A 24544-nucleotide genomic window follows, 5' to 3' on the forward strand; every position below is an offset into this window, starting at 1 on the left:
CCTCTACCTCAAGCAGCCCCACTGGGAATCTTAGTCTTAGCAGGACTTATATAAGACGTCCATCTTGTCCCATCTCCTCCATAAGATCAGCTGCTTGTTAGAATAAAGGAAAAGTTGAAGAATCAGATGTTTGCATGGAAGGTTGTTATCTAAATGCATTAAGGCATGTGTGTTTGATGGGAGGCTAATTTGTCAAAATTTTCCGTCATGGATAAAATGGCCTTCTTTTAGGAAGTAATGTTGAACTGTGAATCTTTTTGAGTGTGACTCCAAAGACTTTTAAAAAGTGAGAGATTATTTCCCTTAACTCCAAGTGGCCTGAACTGTTTTGCTTTTCTTCAGCATGTAATAGGTAGTGAGGCTAGGTCAAAAACAGGTAACTTTGCCATACAGCTCTTTTTTCTGTAGAGAATTGGTGTTAAACAAACTGGGAAGTTTTTCATTATACTGTTTACTAGCTCTTCCATATTTTCATTCATATTAAGGAGAAAACAAAAATGAGGGATATGAGTGGAACTAGTAGTTGTCCTACTACAAGTATGTAAAAAGTCATATTTGCAAAGACATGAGTGAAAGACTTTTTCTCTTACTGCCAATCGTGAATAATTTTTGTGTCATTTATCAAAGACTAAGAGACTCTAAGTGCATCATTAAATACTGTATTTTGAAATGAAAGTCAGAAAGCCATATAGCTTCAGCTATGTTTAGAAGTGCAGCAAGAGAATAACATAAAATGTTATGCTGAATAGTAAAATCTCACTCCTGTGAGTATGTATGTGCATATATAATGGCACACTTACTTTTCCGAAACTAACCTATAGCCTGTGATTGGACAGGCTTACTTCATTAGAATAATCCTCAGATAAAATTATTTTTACACTCTAAAATAATCAATTGTTTTGTGGCTCATCTTATATTGAACATAAATGAACCAAGTTTTGGAATGAATATTTTCTTACTTTGTTTGTTTTGTTTGTTTGGGTTTTTTTTTTTTGTTGTTGTTTTTATTTCTAAGTTCTAAATCTTATGGTTAACTGGCAGAATGCTTGAGTTTATTGTGTGGCTAAGGCAGGTGTGCAGGTAAAGAAAACTGCACCTGGTTATGTACCTGCAGGCTTTTTTGCTTGTGAATTAGCAGGGTATTTCAGGTGGGAATAATTTTCTTAATTCTTCAGTTTGAGAAAAGAGAGAAGGTGCAGTTCCAGGTGTGCAGAAGAATGAGTATCATTGGCCATTATCTGCAGCACAAGTAATTTGGTGGCCTAAAAATATATGTTCTTTTCATCAACACCTGAAGATTTGCTGTTGAACACATTGTAAAGTTACTTCAGATGGTTTTGTTTTTTGGTTTGGTTTCAGTGGTTTTTGTGTGTGTGGGGTTTTTTTTGTGGGTTTTTTTTTTGTGTTTTGTTTTGTTTCCTTTCTGTAGATTGAGGGTTCCAGGCAGGGATGATGTTGGGGGACACAAGGCAGATGATAGACTTTAGAACTTACTAGCATAAGAGATTTGATAAACAAAATATGATAAGCTATTTGCTGCTTCATTATTAGGTTAAGACTGCCTGCTGTGTAACTTGGACTTGGCAGTAGAATATTTTTGGTCTTTCAATACTGTCTTCCCCCCAGAAAATGAAACTACCGTAGTGAAAATAATAATACCTGTATGGCAGTACCTGTTGACTTAGAAGGTTAATGTCACGTGAAGTAGGATGCAGTTCATAAAAGTTTGTTTGCTGGGTATTGTGGTGAAGGAAACATTAATGTGGTCTGTGCTGAACTTCATCTGTGGAGAAACACAAGAGTTTTCTTTGTCTGAAATTTATTGTTGTAGCACTGAATGAATAATGAATTTTTGCTTTCCTAAATGATGCAATGATGCTTTTGAAACATTTTTTTTCCTCTGATAAATCCAGTAGGAATCTCTTTGCATAATTTTCTTCAAGATTTGTAGACTGTGTTTTTTGACTGAGTTTTACAAAACCTGCATTTCCTATGTTTTGAAATGGTTCTGTCTCTTTCAGTAAAAAGAGAGTAGAAGACATGGAAAACTTGTAATTCAAAGACAAAGTATTCAAGAAAGCAATTAATGTATGATGACCTTTTCACTTTGCCTTGGGAAGCTTGTTTTATTTCCAAATGTACTGTCATGTGTTCTCAAGATTTTACTAATAACAGCGAAAGTCTATAAGCATCTCAAAATAGAAAAGTAATTTTAATGAGAGAGGTCCTGAAATTAGTGTTATAGTTAAGTGTGAGATTCTAAGTAGCCTGCCATCCATTTTCTTTGATTTCTATGTTGTTTGGAATTTGTTTCCAGAAGGTGTAGTTTTAATTTAATCATTCTTAGTCTTACTTTTAGTCTTAGACACTGTATTAGTCAACCACAATGTTTTTTAATCACTTAAAATTACATACTAGCCCACCTGAATGTAAAGTTCTGGAAATTTCTTCAGTTAATTCAGTATAAAGCAGAAGTGCCAAAATTGCAAGTGGGATGGCAGTGGCTTGGAATTCAGGTTAGAATTTCTCTATCTTCAGCTGGCTTGCTGGTTTATTGTTAAAGGTCTCAGAATAGAATTTGGTGGAATATCTTTGTGTTCTTTTATACAGAGGGGAAGATATCTATATTATGTTTTACTTGGATTTGTTTTTATTATTTTCAAGATATATTTGTCAACACATTTTTTTTCATTATTACAATAAGATATAGCTATGAAATGTGTTTTACAGTGTACTTTCTGGGAAGCAATAATTTGTGGATTTATTCTAGATTTCTAAAACTACTCTAATTACGTGATATCTAACATGCTGCAAATGCTTTCTTTCCCCCACCACTGATGACAGAGGGAGTAGTGGTCTTTGACAGGATGAAATTCTGCCTTTACTGAATGATGCAGTGCTCCCACTGGAGTTAAGCAATCCTTAATTTAACCCATAGGGCTTCACCGTACATTAATTTTTGCAGAAGCACAATCTGATGTCTTGATTTCTTGGTCATTCATAATTTAATTGCACTGATAGACAACTAAAATTTTTCTGGTTGAGTCTCCTGTTTTTTAAACTGTTTGTTTAGGTCCAAAGCTTATTTAAACACTCAGTTGAAGCATGCAACTTCAACTGTTTAAAGTTTTTTCTTTTATTGTAAAGGTTTTTTGGTCGTCATTACATAATGCCATGTATTTGGTGATACAGACCAAGCTCTCCACCTCTCTGTCTCCATTTAGCTCATGTTTGGCTGTATTTTATATACATTGCTGCCAATTCGACCACAGCTTCACAATGAAACTCTGTCTTCAACATTCATTGACTATCACAAATTCTGTGACATATCTGTATGCTATTTAGCACATCCCTTTGCCTAAATAGAACTTTTGTTCTGAAGGGTTAAGTAAAGGATTCATTGTAACTCACTGTGTTCTTGGGTTTGATGTAATTTGTAACAGATGTTACTTCACTTGGATATGCTACTAATTTTATAACTCCACTTTTAAATTTGGATTTTATAATGTAGAACTTATTTTTAAACATATTGCAAAGTATCTTATATATTTTGGAACATTTGTAGCGTAATTTCAATATTTTCCCCTCCATCTTGGTATTTAATAGTTGTACCAAATAAGAATTGGTTACTTTTACTCACTGTTGCAATTTCTCACATTCAAAACTACTTTAAGTCTTTATCTGTGGATAGGCCATTGACAGGAGGTGTCAAGAATTTAAATACTCATCTTTGTATTGTTACTATTGACCATATTAATTCATCTGGTATTTTAAAAATGGTAAACCCTTAAAAAAAACCCAACCAAATGCAAAAAGCCAATAACATATGAAAAAAGAGACTAATATAGGTAAGTATATTAATCAAGTTAAAATAACCTTAACTGTAATGTTTACTGCAGATGGGACGTCAGAGACAAAAGCAATTCCTCATTTCTGTTCCCATGGCTTTACACAAGGAAGCTCAGTTAAGGATGGGCAGCAGTATAAAGATGTGTTTAAATAAGCAGTAAACAGTGAACAGTGATGGAAACAAGCAGGTTTTTGCCACTATATTAGTGTTGCTAAGACAGAATAGAAATTTAAATTGATTTCTGCACATGAAGAGCTGCATGTTTTGAATCAAAGGAATATGAATATTTCTTACTCTAATTAGAATATACTAATTTAAAGTAGAGCTAACCAGGTGGTCTTCATGCTTCGATTTTACTGGAAAGGTTGTTTATGTACTTCGTACAGACAAAATAGAAAATGCTATGGAACAGGGTGACATTGATCTCTCAGGGTTTTAATTTGCGCTTAAATGTATTAGTAATCAAGTATTTTTTGGATAATGGACTGAGGTGTCTGGGGTTCTAAACCCACTAAATATTTTGCAGTAATTTTCAAAAATAATTCTATTGAGACTATAATGGTGTAGATAAAAGCTGGAGAGAGAGACTTCGAAGAAGAAGCCTATTTTCTTATAGAGTATTCCAAAGAGGAAAAATTTAAAAGATGGAGATATTTTTTCCCTTTTAAACTGACCATATTCATACTACTATGCTGCTGTATAGCTGAAATTATATTTACTTTATCCCCAAAGATTTTCTTACTGACATCATCGTCACTAGTTCCTAAAAGAAAGAATTAAAATAAATGATGCAGCATGATTCTCTGTGGCAATAATCCACCCCCACTTTGGTTTTGTGTAAGATACAGCTTTGATACTTGTGAAGTTTCAAAAGAGGGTTCTGAATGTAAACAGTGCATACATTTGGCTCTTGTAAGTGTTTGAGTTGACTGTCATCAAAATGTGCAGCTTTTGTTATGCCTCTAGATAGTATTGCTTTGTGGCAAAATCCAATTTAGAAAGGTGCAATAGAGCTGTTAGTGATAATTCTGTCGAGGATGCTACAGAAGAAAACAAAACCACACAGCTTCCCTGACAGCCCTCAGTATTTTCTTAATCTAACTCTTCTTGTTTCCAGAGGGACAGACTATAGTAATTACTTGTGTTAATTTCATGTTCATCAAGTGAGGCGGTAGATTTTCAGGAGGTAGCTGTGTGCATCCAGATAAAGCATGGGTCGTTATGTTGCCATATCTTTTGTCTCTGCTGTCTTCTCTCATCAAGGCCATGTTAAGCTTCACTTGAAAGTCGAGTATTTGGCATCTAGTGAATTGATGCTTTGTTGTCATCATGGTGGTCCTGTGCCACAATTTAAAGAGCTGCAGTCATGGTTAGCACAAGCTGAGACATCCTCATAAGAGTCAGATAATTGTGGACTGGGGTACTTAATCCCAACATGCGCTCTCACATTGCCACTGCTGCGCTGTGGGAACACCATGGCGTTTAGAAATGCTCCCTTGTGACAGGGACATGGTTATTCTTCCTGGTGACGGAGTGTTCGATAAAGATCGCCCTCTGACATGGATATCTCTGCTCGCATTCCATAAAGCTTTAGTCACCTGTCAAAAGCTCTGCGCACAATGGCTGTTGAGTGAGATGGTCTGCACAGGGAATCAAGCTGCTAATCACTATTTCTCTATCTTGGAAACTACTTTGAGGCTTGCCTGTTTAAAAAAACCAAAAGGTTTACTCCTAGAGTAAGGGTATTAAGAATATTATATATTGAGGTAAAAAATGGGGCATGTAAGAAAAAACATGTTTGACTTCAAATGCTTGCACATCCTATGTGATTTAAGATATGGGATGGAAGCTTCTTAAAACCACACAAAAAAAAAATTAGATCTTGTTTTAGGTTTGGCAAATGAGTTGTATTTCCTTCTCTAAAATTGGGAAAAGGGTGAGACTAGTAGTAAATGTCCTGTGTCAATAGCAAGGAAGAAGCCATAATTAACATTTCTCAGGTCTCCATTTCTTCCTGCTGTATACTCATTAACAATCTGCTTTATGAAGACTAATTCTGCTTAAAAATAGTTGAAAGGGGTTGGATCAATTAACTTTCTTGCAATAAATTATTCTGTAAAAATAATTGCCAGAAGAGACCTGTGAGCTTCATCATTCCTGTGTTAATTTCAGAATAATTAAATTTCCAATGTTATCTTTCTTATTGTAAGAAAATTTTCATACAAGACTTGCTCATAAGTGCTATGGATTACATGTAAAGGGATTCTCTATTCCTTAAATGCCAAAATTCTGTTTCTTCATACTTAATTTCTACTAAAAATAAAGTTACTTCAAAACTCTGGAAGCTGAACCCAATGTATTAGAGCCATATGACAGTAAGACAAGTTGGCTAATTTTTTTGTCAGTTGTGAATAGCTGTTTTTTTTCCTTCTTCTGTTTAAACAAAAAAATAAAAACCAAATTATCTGTCACTTTTCCTGTTGTCCATTTTAGGATATGGCATAAAATCTGGCAGTTTTTAGTCCCAGTGGTATTAGGGACTCCAAGAAAATATACTGCCAACATACAGGAAGCTTCCTGGAACTTCATGCTCATTTCTTGCCCTTTACTTTTTCAAAGTTTTCTTCAACTTCCTATCCAGCTAAGAAGAAAGTGTTTTGTATTTTTGGAATTGTATTTGTATTTTCTTTTGTATTATTAGAATAAGTCTGGTAGAGTCATTATTATGGTTATTATTGCCTCCAGAAATTTGTCTGCATGTACAAGAGTGGGCTGTGTTGCAAGCCTTTTTTCAAGAGGCATAACTAATTTTGAAGTTATTGCTGGATATTAAACAATGCCCTTAAAATATCTTACATTACCACTAATGATGGAGAGCTCTGGCTTTAAGACTTTTATCAGCATTAGTTTACAGTTTTCACATGCTTGGCATCTTACAAGACCTACTTAGCAATGAAATGAGCATGGAGAGACATCTTTCTGCTTAAACACCTAAGGCCGAAAACATTGAGAAATGTTCTATGCTTGGAAATTATTGAAGTCAAATCTTTGTAATAGTGTTGAGGACTGAAGTTCTCAAGCTTATTAAAAAAAAAAATCTGGGTTTGAGCTCTACCATTCCAGCTATGAATATGAAATTTAGTGAAAATCTTAAACATTATCTTTGTTTTGAGAGTAATTCCTTATTTTTTTTTTTACAATGTGCTTTCATAGTAACTTAACTGGCCTTTAGTTTTCTGTAGTTACATGTAGTGAAGCAGAGTAGGAGTCTGTTCAGAAAAAAATTTAAAATAATATAATTTAAAAGCAAGTTTTGATCAATTATAAAAATATATGTTCAATATTGTACTTCCACACTATTTCAGTATCTCTGAAATATTTCCTGCATCAGATAAATTCCTTTCTTTCATAAATTTTAGAAAGATAGTTTGAAAAACTTATTTTTAGTTTTCTTTGTTTGCAAGCTTTGTGATATTAAAGAAGGAGAAAGAAAAACTTTAAGTAGGCAATGATAGGTCTTATGCAATATAGATGGACTTTTTACTTAATAGTTTCCAGTTGGTCTAAAATCTTTGTATGTAAGCTACATTTGAGACTGTCAGTTGCAATGTATTTTCCTATCTATCCTGTGAAAAAGTGAGACAGGGAGAGGTTTTCTTTTTTAAAAAGGTTTTATATCTATTTAGAAAGATGATAAAAAAAGATATTAAATGGATTGAACAGCTACTCTGAGAACAGAAAACCAAGTTGGGAAATTATGGAGAAATCATGACTGAGTCTGAAGAGACTAGGATCTCAGATTGCAAAGGGTACAGATTCTTCATATTCCTCAAATATTACAAAATATGAATAGAGATGTTCGGGTGAAAATAAAATTATTAAAAATATGAATGTCATGTTGTTAAAACTTACTCATTCCTAATTTCTGCAAGTGTTTGAATGAAGGAATACTGCTACAATTTTTAGCTCATGTCCTGAGAGATTTTTAGAGTAATTTTACTCCATGAGAAAAGATTTTCCTTTTTTAACTCCTCCTATCAAGTATTTACTGTGTAATCATGTATTATCAAGGAATCTTTAGTCTTGAGGCTTTTTAAAAATTACTGCATTGGTGCATGTCTATATTATAATGTAGTAATTCATGTTGTATTGTCCTGTATCCTGGCTATTCCAGACCTCAGAAAGCTATGTTGGGTCACTTTATCTGTTATCAGATTAATTAATACTTAGAAGTGTTTTTTTCCCCCTCCTTGTTTTTTCTGCAAGTGTAAACTAGAACTTGTATATATGCAGTTATCTGAAGATTTAATTGCTATGTTTCAGTGACCTGCAATGCTTAAAGACTGTGCTTCTCCTTTAGAAACTTAGGTCTATCACTTTAATAAAACTTACCTTATATTATTGTGCATGAGAGCTGTAGAATTTTGTGCCAAAGAAGAACTTTAAGTAGTTGTTAAGGTTGTTAAGCAGTTTTTATAAGTTATGGACTTGGTGCATCAGGCATTGTTTGGGGGTACTGTGATATTTGTTTTACACCTAGAGCCTGTGGAAAGGTCAGCATCTCCTTTGTTCACGGTTATAAAATGGGAAGAAAACCTATCCTAAAATGAAGGCTCCATAAGGTAAAAGGCCATGTCAGTTACTTCTCTTTATGCTATTTGCGTTTCTGAAGTACATAGGAGAGTGTCAGTTGAAATATAGCACAGAGTGAGAAATCACCTGGGAATTTATGAATGACTCTAGAAAGTAGCCTTTGCTGTGTAAGTGGGGTTTGTGTAGTTGTCACACAGTGGTAACTCTATTTGCCTGGATCTTCTGTAAAATTAATATGGTCTGGGCATTATCCATGGTAGGGTACAGGTAGCTTGCCAGGAATTCTAAATTGTACTATCCCAATCGGTGATGACATTATAGGAAGCATACCAATGAATGAGCACACCTCATCAGCATGTTAAATTCCTCTCCATTAATTTTTCTTCCCAAATTTTCAGTTGTATATTGGACAGGAAACGAGATTAGATATTTGAAGGCCTCTGTTAGACTGAGGAAGATTTACTGTTGTTGCTTGTCTCAGAAAGATGAAGCTGTACAATGCATAAAATTACTGGTTACATGGGTTAGAGACATCTGATGTAGGTTGCTACATAGTTTGCTGCTTATCAGGTGGCTTTGTCATCCACAACTCTTGGAAAGTACTGTGATATGGAACTTGACCTTTTGTAGAACATGAGGTGTGGAAAGCATCAAGGCTTTGGTCAGAGCAAATTGAATGCCAACACAAATGCATCAGGTGACATGTCGGTGATATCATTACTTTTCTTTGACCAAAGTTTGTTATGTTGGTTTTCACTGCTTGGGATTAATTTCTTGGTTCTCCTTTACGTGGTTAGCTGCATTTTTTTTTGTTTGTTTATTTTGTTACTTGGCTCTGATTTATGTAGTGTTTGGACTCATGGGTGTCCTGTGGACTCTCTGCTTTATTTGGAAAGATTACATTTTAAAATCTAAAACAAAAGCTATCAACACATTTTGTTTGAAATGTTTCATATTTATAGTTCTCTAAAATTCTGTTTTCTTTATCTTCCCAGTCACATGGGAGCTTGGAGGGAACACACATACATCTCTAATGCCAGCATTGCAGATTAAAAATAGTTTTCCTCCACCAAATGCTAACAGCTGGTTGGCTCTCTTTCCCTGCTGAAGATGCATCATATATAGTATTTTCATTTTCCTGCTGTTGCCAAAATGTTAATGGATCAGGCTCTGCACGTTGTACTTTGTAAATTCTGTTGTAATACTAATTACACTTAACTGCATTTCTGTGAAGCGTTTCACAACTCCAGTCAAGCACTTATTACCCTGTCTTGCAGATACATAAACAGAAAGTGATTGAGAGAGGTGCTTTGTGTTGATTTAAATAACAATCAGATAATCAACGTTTCTGTAAACCAAGTGTTGTTTGGGTAGCATGGAGATGTGATGACACGCCTGAGAACAGGTCTTCTAAGTTGTGCTCCCTCGCGATGAATCCATAACCTGTATACCTTTCCTTTACTTGAAGTGCAAATACACACATTCTATTTCAGGAATTAGGACGTTAATAGCAATATTTTTTGAAATACATTTTTTTTCAATGCTGTGAGTAGACAGTATTGTATACAATGACAGGTTATTTCTGAACTGAGTAGAGTATTGTATAATAGCTTTTCTGGTTTCCCCCATCTTGAAGTACTCAGCAAAACTCTTACAGTATTAGACAAAGTGAATTTGTTACTTCTATTTTATTTTGAAAGTTCTTTCATAGTGTTTGGCACTTAAAGTGATATTGCCTTCATATACGTGATCCATAACGTTTACATTTTGGCTTAAAAGCTGAAGAAACTAGGACAAAACATGGAGAGACATGAGAGTTAATAAAATAACAGATGGCAGCTGTGTTCCAATGGAAATAATTGTATGCTGCCTTTTTAATAGCATAAAATTGATGTGTTGTTTTTGATTAATACAGTAGGTTTACTGGTCATATGGAGATAAGTGTGTGATATAAACCTGAAAATTAGTTTATTGTCACGTATTATGTGATATGGTGGGGATTAATTTCAGGAATGCCTTAAAAATACGCTCTAAACAAAATCCTTTCTACGCTTATTGTACTAGATGGATTAATCCTGTTGCCATATGGACTTAAAATTGCCTTGGGTATGCAAAAGAAAAATCTAGATAAATGATAACTCATTTAATACTCTGTGGTTTGTGTTTATGGAAAACAGAATTCCTCAGGATCTTCTAAAGGAAAGCAAGATTGTGCCAAAGGTAATTTCAGTGTTGAGTGTTCACGGATGGTAAGATTATATTTAACAGATGTTTTTAATTTTTACAGGTAATAGCTCTAGCAGATGCAGCAGAAGAAAATCAAGCCAACATCTTCCAGGCATTTGCAAAGTTGAAAAGTGCCACCCATCTGTTGATTATGCTGATTAGTTTGTGGCAGAAGCTCAGCACTGATCAAATTGCTATTTTGGAAGCTACATTTTTGCCATTAGCAGAAGATACACAAGAGCTGGTAAGAATCTGTAAGAGCTGCTTAAAAAATGCTCATTCACAGACCTTTAAGCCCTTAACTTCCTTATTTCTCCCTGTACTTTGCTGAAGACTGTCCTTCAGTCATTTAAGTAATTTAAGTAGCCTTCCTAAGTAGGTGTTTGATGCAGACTACGTTGATTTCACAGCAAAGTGGAAAAGTAGGAGTAGATTATAGAATGTTTCAAAAGAGGACATGGGTGGTACCAGTTAAATTCTGCTTAGCCTTTCCTTATCAAGCCAAGTAGGAATGTCTCACATAAATTTAGCTGATTTTTACCTTCTGTCCTGTGGTTAGGATAAACAGAATAGTACCCCCAGGTTTTGAAGACTCTAATATAAATGTTCTATAACACACCTGTCCACATTCAATGGAAATATTAAAGGTAACACAGTACATAATTTAAGTTTATTAATCATTTGCAATACTTTGTCCTCAGTGTATTTACAGTGGTTTATATAATGGAAGAAAGTTTTCTTAGCAAAATATTGTGAATAGACTATTTTCTTGTACTTCAAGCCATGCTCTATATATTTCTGCATTCTGTAAATGTCTTGCTAATTCTGTTTTGATTTATGAGTGTGACCAGGTGAGATTGTGTATAAAATCTGGAGAATAGACTGTGAAGAAAAGTAATGCTGTTTATATCCACACCTAAAGTCCACAGCTAAACACTGCTTTACTTGAATTAAATAATGTTCTCAACTTCGTTAAGAATTGATCCCCAGTTAGTTTCAAGAATTATCTTAAGTACACATTAATTTTAATTTTCATGCTCTGCATGGGGTTTTTGCAATGTACAGTGAATGCAGATTTTGGTGCATAACTGGAATACCTGGAATGGTTTGTGGTCTTTTAGAAAGCTTGTACTGTGTTCCAAGTGAATCTAGGATCTTCTGCCATTTCCACCCGGGGGGGCAAAAAGCGTTTTGGCATTTTACATGATATTGACTCATAGCAGGTGAAGCAAAACAAAACAGTTTTTTTGAGATTTGTTTTGGATTTAATCCTCATTTAAAATTGGAAAATCAAGCTTCACAACTGAGGAAGGTGCATTCCCATGAACTGAATTCAAAGAAAGTTCCTATTAATCTCCTAAAAGCCCAAACATTTTTTTACATGAATAATTTTTATTTTGCCATCAGGAATTGGGTTGCTTTGACGCAAATGTTGATAAAATATGGTACAATTTGTTGTATCCTGTAATGCAGGATTTTGCTTCAGCCTATATCTCGGTGTGGTTTTAACGTGGTGGTTAACAATGTTCTGTTAAGCTGCAAGACTTCACATAAGCGTTGTAAGGATGTATATCCTGCAGAGCAGTCAGGATGAAAAATGTAAACCAACAACTGGAGGTGGAAATAGAAACAAAATCTCTACAAAATACTGAATTACGTGCCATGTTGAAGTTGTTATGGTACCACAGAAATCTGAATGTAATTTAAGAAGCTTGGGCAGGGAATGGGGAAATCTTCGGACATACCAATGATATTTACAGACAGAAGCTTCTAGCTAGTGTTCAGGTTTCCTTATAAGCAGTGAAGTAGAACACTGGTGAAAGAAAATACTCTAAAGAATTTTTATTTACTCTTCAAACAATTCTGCACAATGGTTTGTTGTATTTTTATTTGGAGGGAATGTGTTAGAAGACAGTTTGGATGCAGTCTACATCTCCAGAACATTTTCTGCCTTGTGAGCGTTAAACTATGGAAGTGCTTTCTTAAAGGGAAATATTTGGAATACACTGTTAACATAAAAAGAAATGCCTCTCCTACCATAGCATCAACATTATTCTCATATATGCCATTTCATTTAGAACAGATTGTATCGTGTTTTCTAGACCTGGCTATCACTTCAGTTAGATACTTAGCAAACATGGAAGTGGTGTTCTCTATTCTCATTGTGTCACCATTTTTTCTCAGACTGCTAAATAGTTTCTGTTGCTGCAAACTTTTGTCTAAGAACATATAAAATTTGGGTTTTCTTGTCTACAAAGATATAATGGAAGAAATACTGCAAACTTGCATATTTTATGTGAATAACAGCTATTTGGCATCATGCTTTGCTTCTCACAGTAAACTTCTAACTAACACCTAAATAGCACTGCTTTGATAAAACTGACTAAAAGCGTTCAGTGCTGGAAATACAAGGACCTTCCTCTTTTTCAGTGATTCTTTCATGAATGCTGTGCAGTTGTATAAGTGTAGCATCAGAAATTGAGTGAAATCTCTCAGGTCTCAGTGGGATAAATGAACTAATTCTTCTGCTAATGAAGCCACTAAGAAATTGATGCCAAAACCGAAGAAAAAGAGTTGCAGGGAAGTTAGTTGTGGGTTTGTGCAATGTACTTTGTTACTATGGGACTAAAATAAAATCCATATTCACGATATAGAAGTATCTATTAATACTATTTCAGAGCATAGTGTTACAGCTGCATGCAAACTATACTTTCACATGTATATTGGTTTTGAGTTCTATATTTTTCTATCTGTTGAATTATATGGTAGAAAAACACTTCAGGATGCTTTTGGAGACAATAATTCATGATTTGTCAATAATGTTAAAAATGTATCAGAGATTTTGTTACATGATTCAATTTTTTTCAGGAGAATTGGTCCCTGTTCTGCAAGACTTACAAATTTGTTATTAGCTTATAACAGGGACTGACAGCAATTTGAAGTACTATAAAGTCTGAAACAAACCACCCCCACACCCCCCAACATTTCTAATGGGTGTTTTTCAGTGATTGTCCTTTACCAAGCTGAGTATTCTGGATACAAAAAGATTTGAAAAATGCTGAGGTTGTGATAAAGTATATGTTTACAATAGGAAATCCGTTTGGGAGAGGGGGGAATTTGTCCAGGCTAATTTAAAGGGTTCAAAGGGTTCATGCTACATGGGGTAGTTTTGATGTAATGATTGGATGGCATCTGGATTGACTGATGGCTCGTATGCCTCATCATTAAGGTATTAATGCTGTCTTTGTTTAAGACATTACAAAGGGAGAATATGTCTGTCGATACAAACATTCTGACTTTAAGACTGATGGAGGGCCCTTGGCAGTACAGCCATCAACAGCAACTCTACTGAAGAGTAAATATTTTCATAGTTCTCCTGATGTTACCAAATAATTACATACAAGTGCTTCATTGCTCAGAATCATTCCTTGCTTGTTACAGTCACATTTGTTACTATAGTTAACAGTAACAGCTATAAACTGGTGTTGAGGAAGTACATTTCCATCTCTCTTTATTTATGTTTGGAGTCATACCAATCAAATAAATGTCTGTACTAGATCTTAGGATTTTATTGAAGTTGTAATTTAAAAGAAAAATATGCCTGAGGGTGAAATGCATATTTTAATTGACTTTACTATTTACAGTAATTAACTTACATTAGGGACTATAAATTTACCACTTCACAGTGTTGATTAGATAAAGTCGAAAATACACTTAAAGGCAATGATGAAAAAGAAATAGTGTCAGAAAAAACTCCTGAAATGCCTGTAAAAGTCACGGGAGTTACTCTCAGAAGTATCTCTTCTTACTGTAAAAACATGATCTGAATGTAATTCATGAGAAATAGAAAAAATCATTTGGGAACAACTAGATAGCCTGCTAGGTTTTATGCATGATAGCAAATGAGTTTTAGAGTTCTTGAGTAATGTAAAAAATACTGTTGTGTGGAAAGAATCCTTTACTGAGATTAAACTCTCAAAATCAAAGGTAAGGTTATTTCTGTAATTCCAGCAGGATTAATTCTGTTATGACTGACATTAGAAAAAATTTTCTCTGAATTTTTCGTTGCTATCCAGTACTTTTGAAGCTTTAAGGTAATAATTGCATCTTTGGCAAGAGTACTTTTAATGAACTCTAATTTTTAGAATTTTTGGAAATTGTCACTTTAATTCTTGTAATTAATCCAACCTATCTCTTGATCACCATATAAATAATCTGGAATTAGTTTTTTGTGCCTTATAGTTTCTGTATTCCCCTTGTCATTGTAACCACTTCTTAAATGCAAAGGTCCAACTGTGTACGAGAATGAAATATTTTAAAATATGCTGAAATATTTAATATTTTCTTGTTTGCCATAGGCTAGTACAAATTATCTTTTAGTTAAAATTTCCTAATTGTAACAAAAAACTCCACCCCAAACCCAATAAATCAACAGAATCTCACAAAACCACCAAAAGGCAGTGGGCCGTGATGACAGGTAACTTGGAGCCAGTTTTTCATATGGTTGTAGTCTTTATTTTTGTCAACAGACAAGTTTGCAGCAGATACAGTTTGTTTATTCCCCTCCTTCTTTTTAGACACGAGGTGGATAATACATCTGCAGATCAGTGGTTTTAGAGAGAAAAACACAAAATTTGTTGTTTTTTATCCAGCTTAGAAAATTACATTAAATGACATTCAGTAACATTTTTTAGTGATCAAAACTAATAGCGAAGTCTTCCTCCTATTTGAATCAATACCGTGCAACAGAACCATTCAGAAAGACTCTTCTGGTACAGTGGTCCATCTAAGTCTAAGAGAAATGGGGGCAAAAAGCTAGTAAGCTTTAAAACCTTAATCACTAAAATAAAAGGAAGATGCTTTCAGCTTTTCCCAATAAACCCTATAATTTTTCAGTATAAAAGATCAGTCTCAGCCTGAAGTTTAGTTCTTTTTGGGGTAACATAAGATTGTCAAGTGAGGGGAACAAGGTGAAGAAATGAGATTGCCACTCTTCCCTGGGCAGGGAAAGTCCTGTGTTTGGGAGAAAGGTTTAAAATGGAGTAGTGGTGACTGGTTCATGTCGATATCCTTTGCTCATGCATGTGTATATGACCCAGCTGGGCAATAACAGATGTAAGAGACTGTAGTTCAAGTACCTCGAACATTCTTTTATAGTATGTTTTGATATGGAAATCATTGTTCTGCCTGCTAGCCTGCTTTCAAGAAGACCAGAGTATACCAGAGATAACTAGAATCATAGAAGCTTTAGGTTGGAAAAGACTTGCAGGATCCTGGAGTTCAACCTTTGTCACCCCCAGTCGTTTCCTGAACACTTCCAGGGATGGTGACTCTACCACCTCCCTGGGCAGCCCAATTCCAACCTGAGCCTCCTCTGGTGCAGCTTGAGACTTTGTTGTGCAGGAGAAGAGGCCACCTCCCACCTGGCTACAACTTCCTTTCAGGGAGTTGAAGAGTGTGGTAAGGTCTTCCCTGAACCTCCTTTTCTTCAGGCTAAACAACCCCAGCTCTCTGTCACTCTTAATATGAGTAGGTGGACAGGACATGTGGTTGTAAACCCACTAAGTTACTGCAGCTGTCTACTTTTGTTATCCTTAAAAGCAGAGTTTCAAACTGATTGATTATTTGACTATGTTGGAATGTCTGAACACAAAAGATCAAATGTTAAGTAACTTATAACAAAAGAGGGAATTTGAAGACCAAAGAGCTGGTCTTACCACTACTGCAAGCACTATCACAGTTTTTTAAAGTGTCTGGTAATTGTTTTCTTCATGCAGTTAAATTTATTTACTGAGAAGGCTGGGGGTTATGGTAGCAATAGCAAGTTGAAGACACATTGCACCACTGTCTAGTGATCTTCATTTGTAGCTAAATTCATGTGATTACTCCCAGTGAATTCTCTGAGTAGAATAGAAAAGTGCCAATATTCTCTTGGTCTGAGAAAGAAAGGCCTAATGTGGTCTGTTAGAAGCTTTTATGGATTACTGAAAACCTATAATATATCTTTATCTGATGCTTTCCACCTCGTAAGAATATCAAAAGAAACTATGCCCAATTGTATTTTCAATTTTTTAATAATTTGCTCTTTTTCTGGTGTTTAATAAGAGGGGGCTCTAAGATTTAATTTTTTTTAACAGGCTTGCTTCTGCTGGTTTGCAATAGTAATGGTTTTCAAAAAATGAAGCTTTCTCTATTTCTTCCAGATGGCATGCAATTGATTTAAACAAAATTATGCAGAAATAGGTTTGGTATGCATTATGAATTGTCAACATTCAAAGTACAGAAAGAATTTTATTCTTGTCTTGTTTAGTTGTATTCCCTGAAAATTGTATCATACGCAGAACAAGCATTCAACCTTGGTAAAAAGCTTAAGCTAATGGAGAATCTGACATATCTATTGTATGTATTTTATACATTTATACATTATCCATTTATACATTATATGTATTTTAATGAAAAAGTTTTGAGAATTAATTTTAACTTGGGCACTCATTTTTCCTGCTGATATTGGAGATCCTGAAGTTAATCTTCAGTGCACTGTCTCTGTTGTAAGCAGAGACCTACTTAGAAATCTTATTTATTGGTGTAAATTAGTCAAGGCAGAACTGTGTTCTGCTTTGATTAGTTTGCTTCCAGCATATATCACCACCTTTTAAAGTAATTTGGGTACCCTGAGAAGTACTGTTGTTAGAGATGTACTATTTGTTTGGGAAATTTAATAAGCTTCTTTTATCAGACATCATTCTTTATGTAACATTGTGATGGGGACCTCTAAACTCTTTGTTAGGGTGATCTGTCTCGTTCAGGTACAAAGAGCCATTTTAGTAGTAGTAATTACTATGTGGTGCATACCAGGAGTTCAGATCAGTTGTCATCTCAACTGCTTAATGACAAGAGTGATGCATTACAGTGATTACAGAAATGTTCAGCAAAGGGTGTTAGCACCCAATATATATAATCAGTGGCTCTTTCTTTCACTTTTCTTTTTTCTTTTAAAGAAGTTTATTGTCAGTGGAGAATTCCCTTGGTATTGTGTCCTAATTGAAAGATCCTCAGACTATTGCTATGCAGCCTTTCAGTAAAAGGGCTTACAAGAGATGGGTCTCCCATCCATGGAAGTGTTCAAGGCCAGCCTGGATGTGGCTTTGAGTAACCTGGTCTAGTGGAAGGTGTCCCTCCCTATGGAACTGGAGGATTATGAAAGTCCCTTCCAACCTGAACCATTCTGTGATTCTGTGTATTAATCAATACTGTACTAGTATATTAAAAATGTAATAGGATTTATGATTAATTGTAAAATTCTGATGCAATCGCTTATATACTGAAGTAAAAAATCTTTCATTATAATTACACTATGATTTTTATGTTTTCTAATAGGATGGGGTTTATAGAATTAAAAATTGCATATTTGTTCTTACTTTCTGATTGTTTGGCATCAGTTCAAAACTATGCTACTTTTGTAATAAATACTGTAGTGCTATGTTAGTAGCATTTTATCTAACCATACCTCCCAATAATTTTGTGAAGCTCTCTGTTTATAATGAACATGTGGCAATGGTTTGCAGCTAAATTAATAATTTTCCTTAGATCTCCTGGTCAGAGACCTTTCCGAGAGGGTGTATCAAGATCTAATCGCCAAGCTAATCTTTGTTTTCTGGGGGAAGTGAGGGGAACCAGTTGTGGTGAGACTGTTTTTGGTTCTGAAGTTGTTGATGGCTGTTCTTGGTTCTAAGTTGCAATCATGTAGCATTTTTTGGTCATTACTAGATAATCTATAGCTATTGTTCACATGGTGTACTGTTGTATAATCTGTCTTCTGGAATTTACAAAGATGTCATATCACACAGAGATAGGTAGGTAGGGATATCATACGGAAGATGTGATGTGAATTTTTCATCTTGTTACAAGATCCCAGAAAAAACCTCTTTTTTTAACCAGGATTTTTAGAGCAGTAATTTTTTTCAGATGGATCTTTTTTTTTCTTTTAGTTAATGGCAAGATGCTTCATCTTAATTCCTAGATTAAGAATGATATAGCAATATTCTCTTATATTTGCACAAGTAGTGAGAGACTTATATTGAAATAGGCCAGATTAAAGGAACATAAAGATGGCATAATTTATATCCTTCGTCATCTCCTGGCTTTTTCAATGAAATGAAAGTTTGATAAAACTAAAAATATGGTTTAGATACTTCAAAGGTAGAACAGCTTCTAAATGAAATCTGTACAAAAAGTGGAGGAGTTAATGAAATTTCCTTAAGATACTCTTCTAGGAAAAGAAAAAAACCAAAAAACCCCTAGCAAAATTTGGAAGTTGCCTATCCAAGTAAACATGCAAGTTGAGTCTACCGCTATCCTCTTTGTCCTCACCTGTGCATTTTGGAAGAATAGAAATTCCACTATTTGAAGCAGCCAAATTGAGTTTAAAGATAGTGATGTGTAGATGTAATGTGAGAATTTAAATAGGAAACAAACTTTATAGCAACTTTTTTGCCAGATCTAACATATTTTAGTTTGTGTGCTTCCATATTTCATAAGTTTTGGAATCACAATCTCATTTGTCAGTATTTTATAGCATATTGCATTGGTAACCAAATAAGAGACATAGTGAAAGATGAAAAGCTCATCTACAAGAATATCAGTGATATAAAAATGGAGTATGGGTTGAGATGCAATGAGAAGTTTCAATAACCTTGTTTTAGCATATGTTTTATCTACTTTTTTTCCTCCAGCCTGAGTGTAACAAGGTTTGATTCCTTTCCCCCATATTTAAATTTATCTTGCTGATCCTAAGTGTAGATTTAATGTATGGCAGATCTATTTCTGGATGTGTAGCACTTTTTAGTAAGATGCACAACTCTTGGTATGTTTTCTTGCCTGTAGACAGCTTTGACAACCTCTGCAAGACCCAAACAGCACCTCAGTTTTCCTAACTAACTGGTGAAAAGTTGTTAAAGAAAAGAATGATGAAGTGTTAGATTATTTCAGTGCTAAAAATCAAAACAACAGACTTCTGAAGCTGGCAACAAAAGAAGCCATGCCATTCCATTCGTGTAGTGCTTGCAAGAGTTTCTTTCATCAGTTCCCAGAAAGAGTCAGTAGACATAAGAAGTCAAGGTAGAAAGAAGATTAAGATGAAAAAAATCTCTCAAAAATTCAGGATTGGGGAATAGTGTCTACAGAAATCTATGGAGTGTATGAACTTTTACTATTCCAGATAGGATGCATTAATATTATAACAAATAAGCATTACTAGATTAATAACTGTAGAATTAGATAGTTAAAATTTATCTCTTGAAAAAATAAGCCCTTTTTCTTGCCTCATACCTATTCTTAAAAGACTGCTGTTGTCCAGGAAAAAAACCCCAACAAACCAAATGCCAGGAAATACTCTGTATTGCTACAATTTTGAGATATGAGACAATTTGAAAGAAGAGTTGAGTAACACAGACTCATTACTTGTCAAGAAGACACCTACAGATCTGGCTCTAATCTAATTTTAACCTAATTTTGAAAGTCTTTCTGTGCAAATGAAGAACATCCAGTGCAAAAGGATGCAGCCCATATGGAAATTTGGCTGCAGTATTCAAAGGTTAAATTTTAATGGAGGAGCTAATGGAACCATCATCTATATTCATGCTGTTATATAATTTTTTTTGTCAAGCAAGCACTTTCCTGAGAGTAAATTACTAATCTCAAAAGCATCTCAGAGTTAAACAGTGTTAGAAATATTATGACTATGATCCTCACCCAGAGTTTTGCTTTCTTACAGGTGTTGCTTTCTTACACTCTTTAATCATGTTACTAGTTGTTTTATTAGTACAGAAAACCCTACAACTGCTGATAACTTGTTTCTGTGAGCAGGACTTTGCTCAGAATTTGACTTGAAAAATAGACTAAAATCTCAAAAGCTAGAGCTCATCATCCTCATCCATGCAGCTTTCATAACCTTTATTTAGTAATGCTCACTTTGCTAGATTTCTAAAACACCCACTGCTTTTAATATTGCTGTTCTACAGTTTGATTTTTCCATTAGATTAGTTTAGGAGCACCATTCCTAAAACAAAAGTACTGCCTATTCTATAGATAATTTTAAAAACACAATTTTGATTACTAAGCCATATGAGTTTTAAACTTTTTTTTCCATATCTGAAGACACTGCAGAATGAGAATTTGGCAAATCTTGTTTTAAAGTTAAATGTCCATAGAATAGAATCCTCCAAAAACTATATTTATATTCAGTGCAGGAGTGTTTGGTCATTTGTGAGTTGAACTTCAGAGGACAAAAATACCAGAGAAACTTTTAAATGGCAAGTGTACTTTCCAGGAAAGAATATGTCATAGAGATTTTTCTCAGGTGAAGTTGCCATAGGCTATCAATATATGTTTACCAAATAGGACTTAAAATGAAAAGTTTTTGTAGAGAGTTGTTTATGCTGCTGGAGAGTTCTTATTAAATAAATATTTCTACATGGGACAGATAAAGTTGCTGTTTCTGTTATGACTGGCAATTACAGCACAGCTGTGCAGGAATTACAAGTGTGTCTGTGACAGACTTTTTAAATTAACCCACTTTATTCAAAATGGATTTTTGCTAAGTCTGATTTTTGCAGTCTATTAATCTCAAAATGTCAGAGTCTAATATTTGAATTAGATGTTCTTAAGTAGCTGGAAAATAGTTGCTGGCATAAATACTCAATATTAAATAACTCTGCACAGATCTGTTTTGCTATACTCAGACCAGTTTGATATATATTGTAAGCAGATCTCATACAGTTTCCTGCACAATCTTGATTCCTTTCTGTAGTCTTTTATTTGTTGTTCTTCATAGATTGTTTAAGCTTTTACCTTATATATCTCTTGGGCCAGGATCCCCACAGAGCTTGATTGCTCATACTGTTGTCAGAGTTATCAAGATGTTACCTTGTACTTCTCTGGGATTTGCATTTTCTTTTGTCCCTTGTTTGGCATTTATTTCTTATGTTTCAATTAAATTGTAATTTGTTTCAAGTATGCAAATTTGCTAAGTCCAAACCCTTAATAAAATTTAAATGTCCATAAAACTCTTAAGAGTAGGTTGATACACGTACAGTTTGTGGTAATTTGGGATGGGAGCTGCGGCCAAGCCTCATCCCCAGTGGGGTACAGCTGTGCAGGACAGGTGACCAGCGCTGAAAGCAATGAGACATGGAGTGCTGAGGTGCACTCACCAATCACAAAAGGGTACAGAAGGCACGCAGGTGTAATGCATGAACAATGAGAGGTATAAAAGGCTCTGCTGAAGAACAAGAAAGAGCAGATGTCTGCAGCCTTCTGAAGTGGAATGGTGTTCCTCTGTATGGGCAGATGCCTGAAGGCTTTTCATGTGCTGTGGTGTTTCTCTGTTTGGGTCAATGCTTAAGGCTTCTGAAATTGTGTGGTGGTACTCTGTGTATCGTGGCCGTCTCCACTGCGATGTATGCTGTGGCATATGCTGTGACAGGTTGATTTCAGAGTACCATCTCACAAATAAAAATGGTTTCCATAATTTAAAGTGAAATTTATTCACATATGGTTTTGAACTATTTTTCTAGAACTACGTTTCGTACTAATTTTCTTCCTTTATTTTTGTTGTTCTGTCTCTGACTTTGTCTGGAATGTTCAAGTATATCCTTGCTTTGATATTGTTTTTGTCAGTCTGTGAATTTCTATAAGAACTGAATTTCTTTAAATGGCAGTAGGAGTCAAATTAGTTAATATTATGTACATAATGCATCATAAATGATTTAAAGAAAGATATGAGCAGAGAGAGCCGGTATAATGTAAGAACTTCAACTGTGATTTTTCTATTGTGTGTTCCATACAAATGTTCTTCTTAGGCACTTAATAGATTTGGAATGTATTTAAGCTTGAGTCATTTGTCTGGATTTTCATCACACTTGAATTCCATTAGTCTGTAGGATTTTGCCGGTTCCCTGTTTTTTAGTTTATCCCAGTGGTAGGTTTTTGTTATTTATATGTATGAAGGTGCTTTTGCTTTGGTTTTTCTGTTTTTTTAATGCAAAAGTGAATTGTAGAAGATTCCAGATAATCTATGACTGGTGTTTCTAATGCATTATGTTAAATAAGACTGGTTTTACGTTGTTACAAGGATAATTCTTCAACCAATAATAATTTTTTTCTTAGAAAACCTTTTCTTAAGAAATATATTGTCTCTTGACACTGTTCAGATGTAATACATTAAGACTTCAGAACTACTTGGGTCCATTTTTTTTCTGAGTGCTAAATAGATATTGAGTCTATTGGTTTGCCTTTTTCTTTTCTTCTGATTATTTTCGAAAGGTCTCCTAAGGGTTTTTTTAGCTGTAATTTTTCAGGGACACTCACAAAGAAGATTTGTTGTTTCCATTTCTGACAGCACAGGCAGATGTTGCATGCCTAGTTTTTGGCTTCTGTGGCTGTTATCTCCTCTTTCAGACAAACAGATCAGTTAGAAATATAGAATATGCTTGAAGAATATGAGTTAGGGAGACCAGTACCACAGTAAAATCCTGGCCAAACTTACTGATCGTCTGTGCCTGTTGTGGATACTACTGGATCAGTAGAGGTGGATTACTGGTTTATATATATAGCAATAAGATTTTTTTTTTTTTATTGCTGTAAAAGCAGAGTGCTGAGAGGCACATGGCTTGTGTTTCTTGTGAATTAGCATATACAGTGCTTTCGGATACAGAAACCTCTGGTGGTTGAGATAAGCATAAATGCCAAGGTTGTAATTAATATTGTGAACTTTCAAGTATTCTAGCATTTTTTTGAAAACCGATGAAATCACTGTTGTGTCTAAAATAAAGAAATAAGATATAGCCAGGCGAATTCATGAGTGAGCAGCTGTAGGAATTCCCATAATTTGGCTGGCACCAATTTTGCATAGTTTATGCAGTAAATTTCACATTGTGTTTGAATTCTTTCAGAACTGCCTTGATTGTCACTCCAGGATAAGTTACATCATAGGCAGCTCAGAAAATGGCTGTTACCTTAGGAATATAATTAATAAAGGCTTTTAAAGTGAAAAGTACACAATCAAATACTTGTCTAGCTTATGCACAGAACTTAGGAATCTTGTTCAAGTTTGACTGATGTGCTATAAGAATGATTTATTTGTACTTAAGACATATAGTATTCATTTGTAGATCTCCTGTATAAATGTGTTAAGAAGGTACACCATAGGTTTACAGGAGTAAACCTGTCAAATCTGACAACAGGTCCTATCTCAGACTTCTCCCTACATATATGTGCTCTATGTATCTTAACAACAAAATCCCTCTCTCAGATCCTCCCCCTATCTGTGTCTAGCTGACCTTGGTTTTAACCAGCTAAACTCTTGGGGAGTGGAATCTTGCAGCCAAGTGTCAGGCTACTAACAAGGTACTCTGAATGAAGCCTTATTCCAGAGTGAGATTGAATGTATAATTATGGTCACACTCAGATATGCCATGACATCGGAGGATCGTTCGTGGCAATTTGTACAGAACATGAATGATGTGTACTAATATAATACGTACATATGTACACTAATATAATGCACAAGTCTGCATTTAGTTTTCAGACTCCCGCAGTGTACTTGATTTGGTTAAAAGCAAGTGCCAATCACTACCTATTACCTAAAAGAGAAAAATAATAATGTATGTATGCAAAGCATGAAGCCCAGCCTTGCCCAGTGAAACAGTAAAATGGATGAATTAAATATCTTTCTTATCTATTTCAATTACATGAAGAATTGGATGATTTAATAATGCCTCTTTCTGTGAGTCTTGACTGACATTTATTGTCGCAGTCACAGCAATGTTCGCTGTTCATAGAGTGATGGATTACTGGCATCGCACTCCTGTTGAAGGT

General features: G+C 34.8%; 1 protein-coding gene across 5 annotated transcripts in view; it reads left to right on the forward strand.

The window, feature by feature from the left end:
* Positions 1-24544, forward strand: part of BBS9 (Bardet-Biedl syndrome 9) — a 292130-nt gene that overhangs the window by 113164 nt on the left and 154422 nt on the right. For all 5 annotated transcript variants that reach the window (XR_012054621.1, XR_012054622.1, XM_032747134.3 and 2 more), the window contains exon 20: positions 10731-10913. Coding sequence is in view for 3 of the 5 variants with exons in the window: in XM_032747134.3 (XP_032603025.3) it covers positions 10731-10913 (183 nt within the window). In the remaining 2 variants the exon portion in view is untranslated. The remainder of the gene's footprint in view (positions 1-10730; positions 10914-24544) is intronic.

This window comes from Taeniopygia guttata, chromosome 2 (assembly GCF_048771995.1).
Source record: "Taeniopygia guttata chromosome 2, bTaeGut7.mat, whole genome shotgun sequence".
NCBI classification, from domain to species: domain Eukaryota; kingdom Metazoa; phylum Chordata; class Aves; order Passeriformes; family Estrildidae; genus Taeniopygia; species Taeniopygia guttata.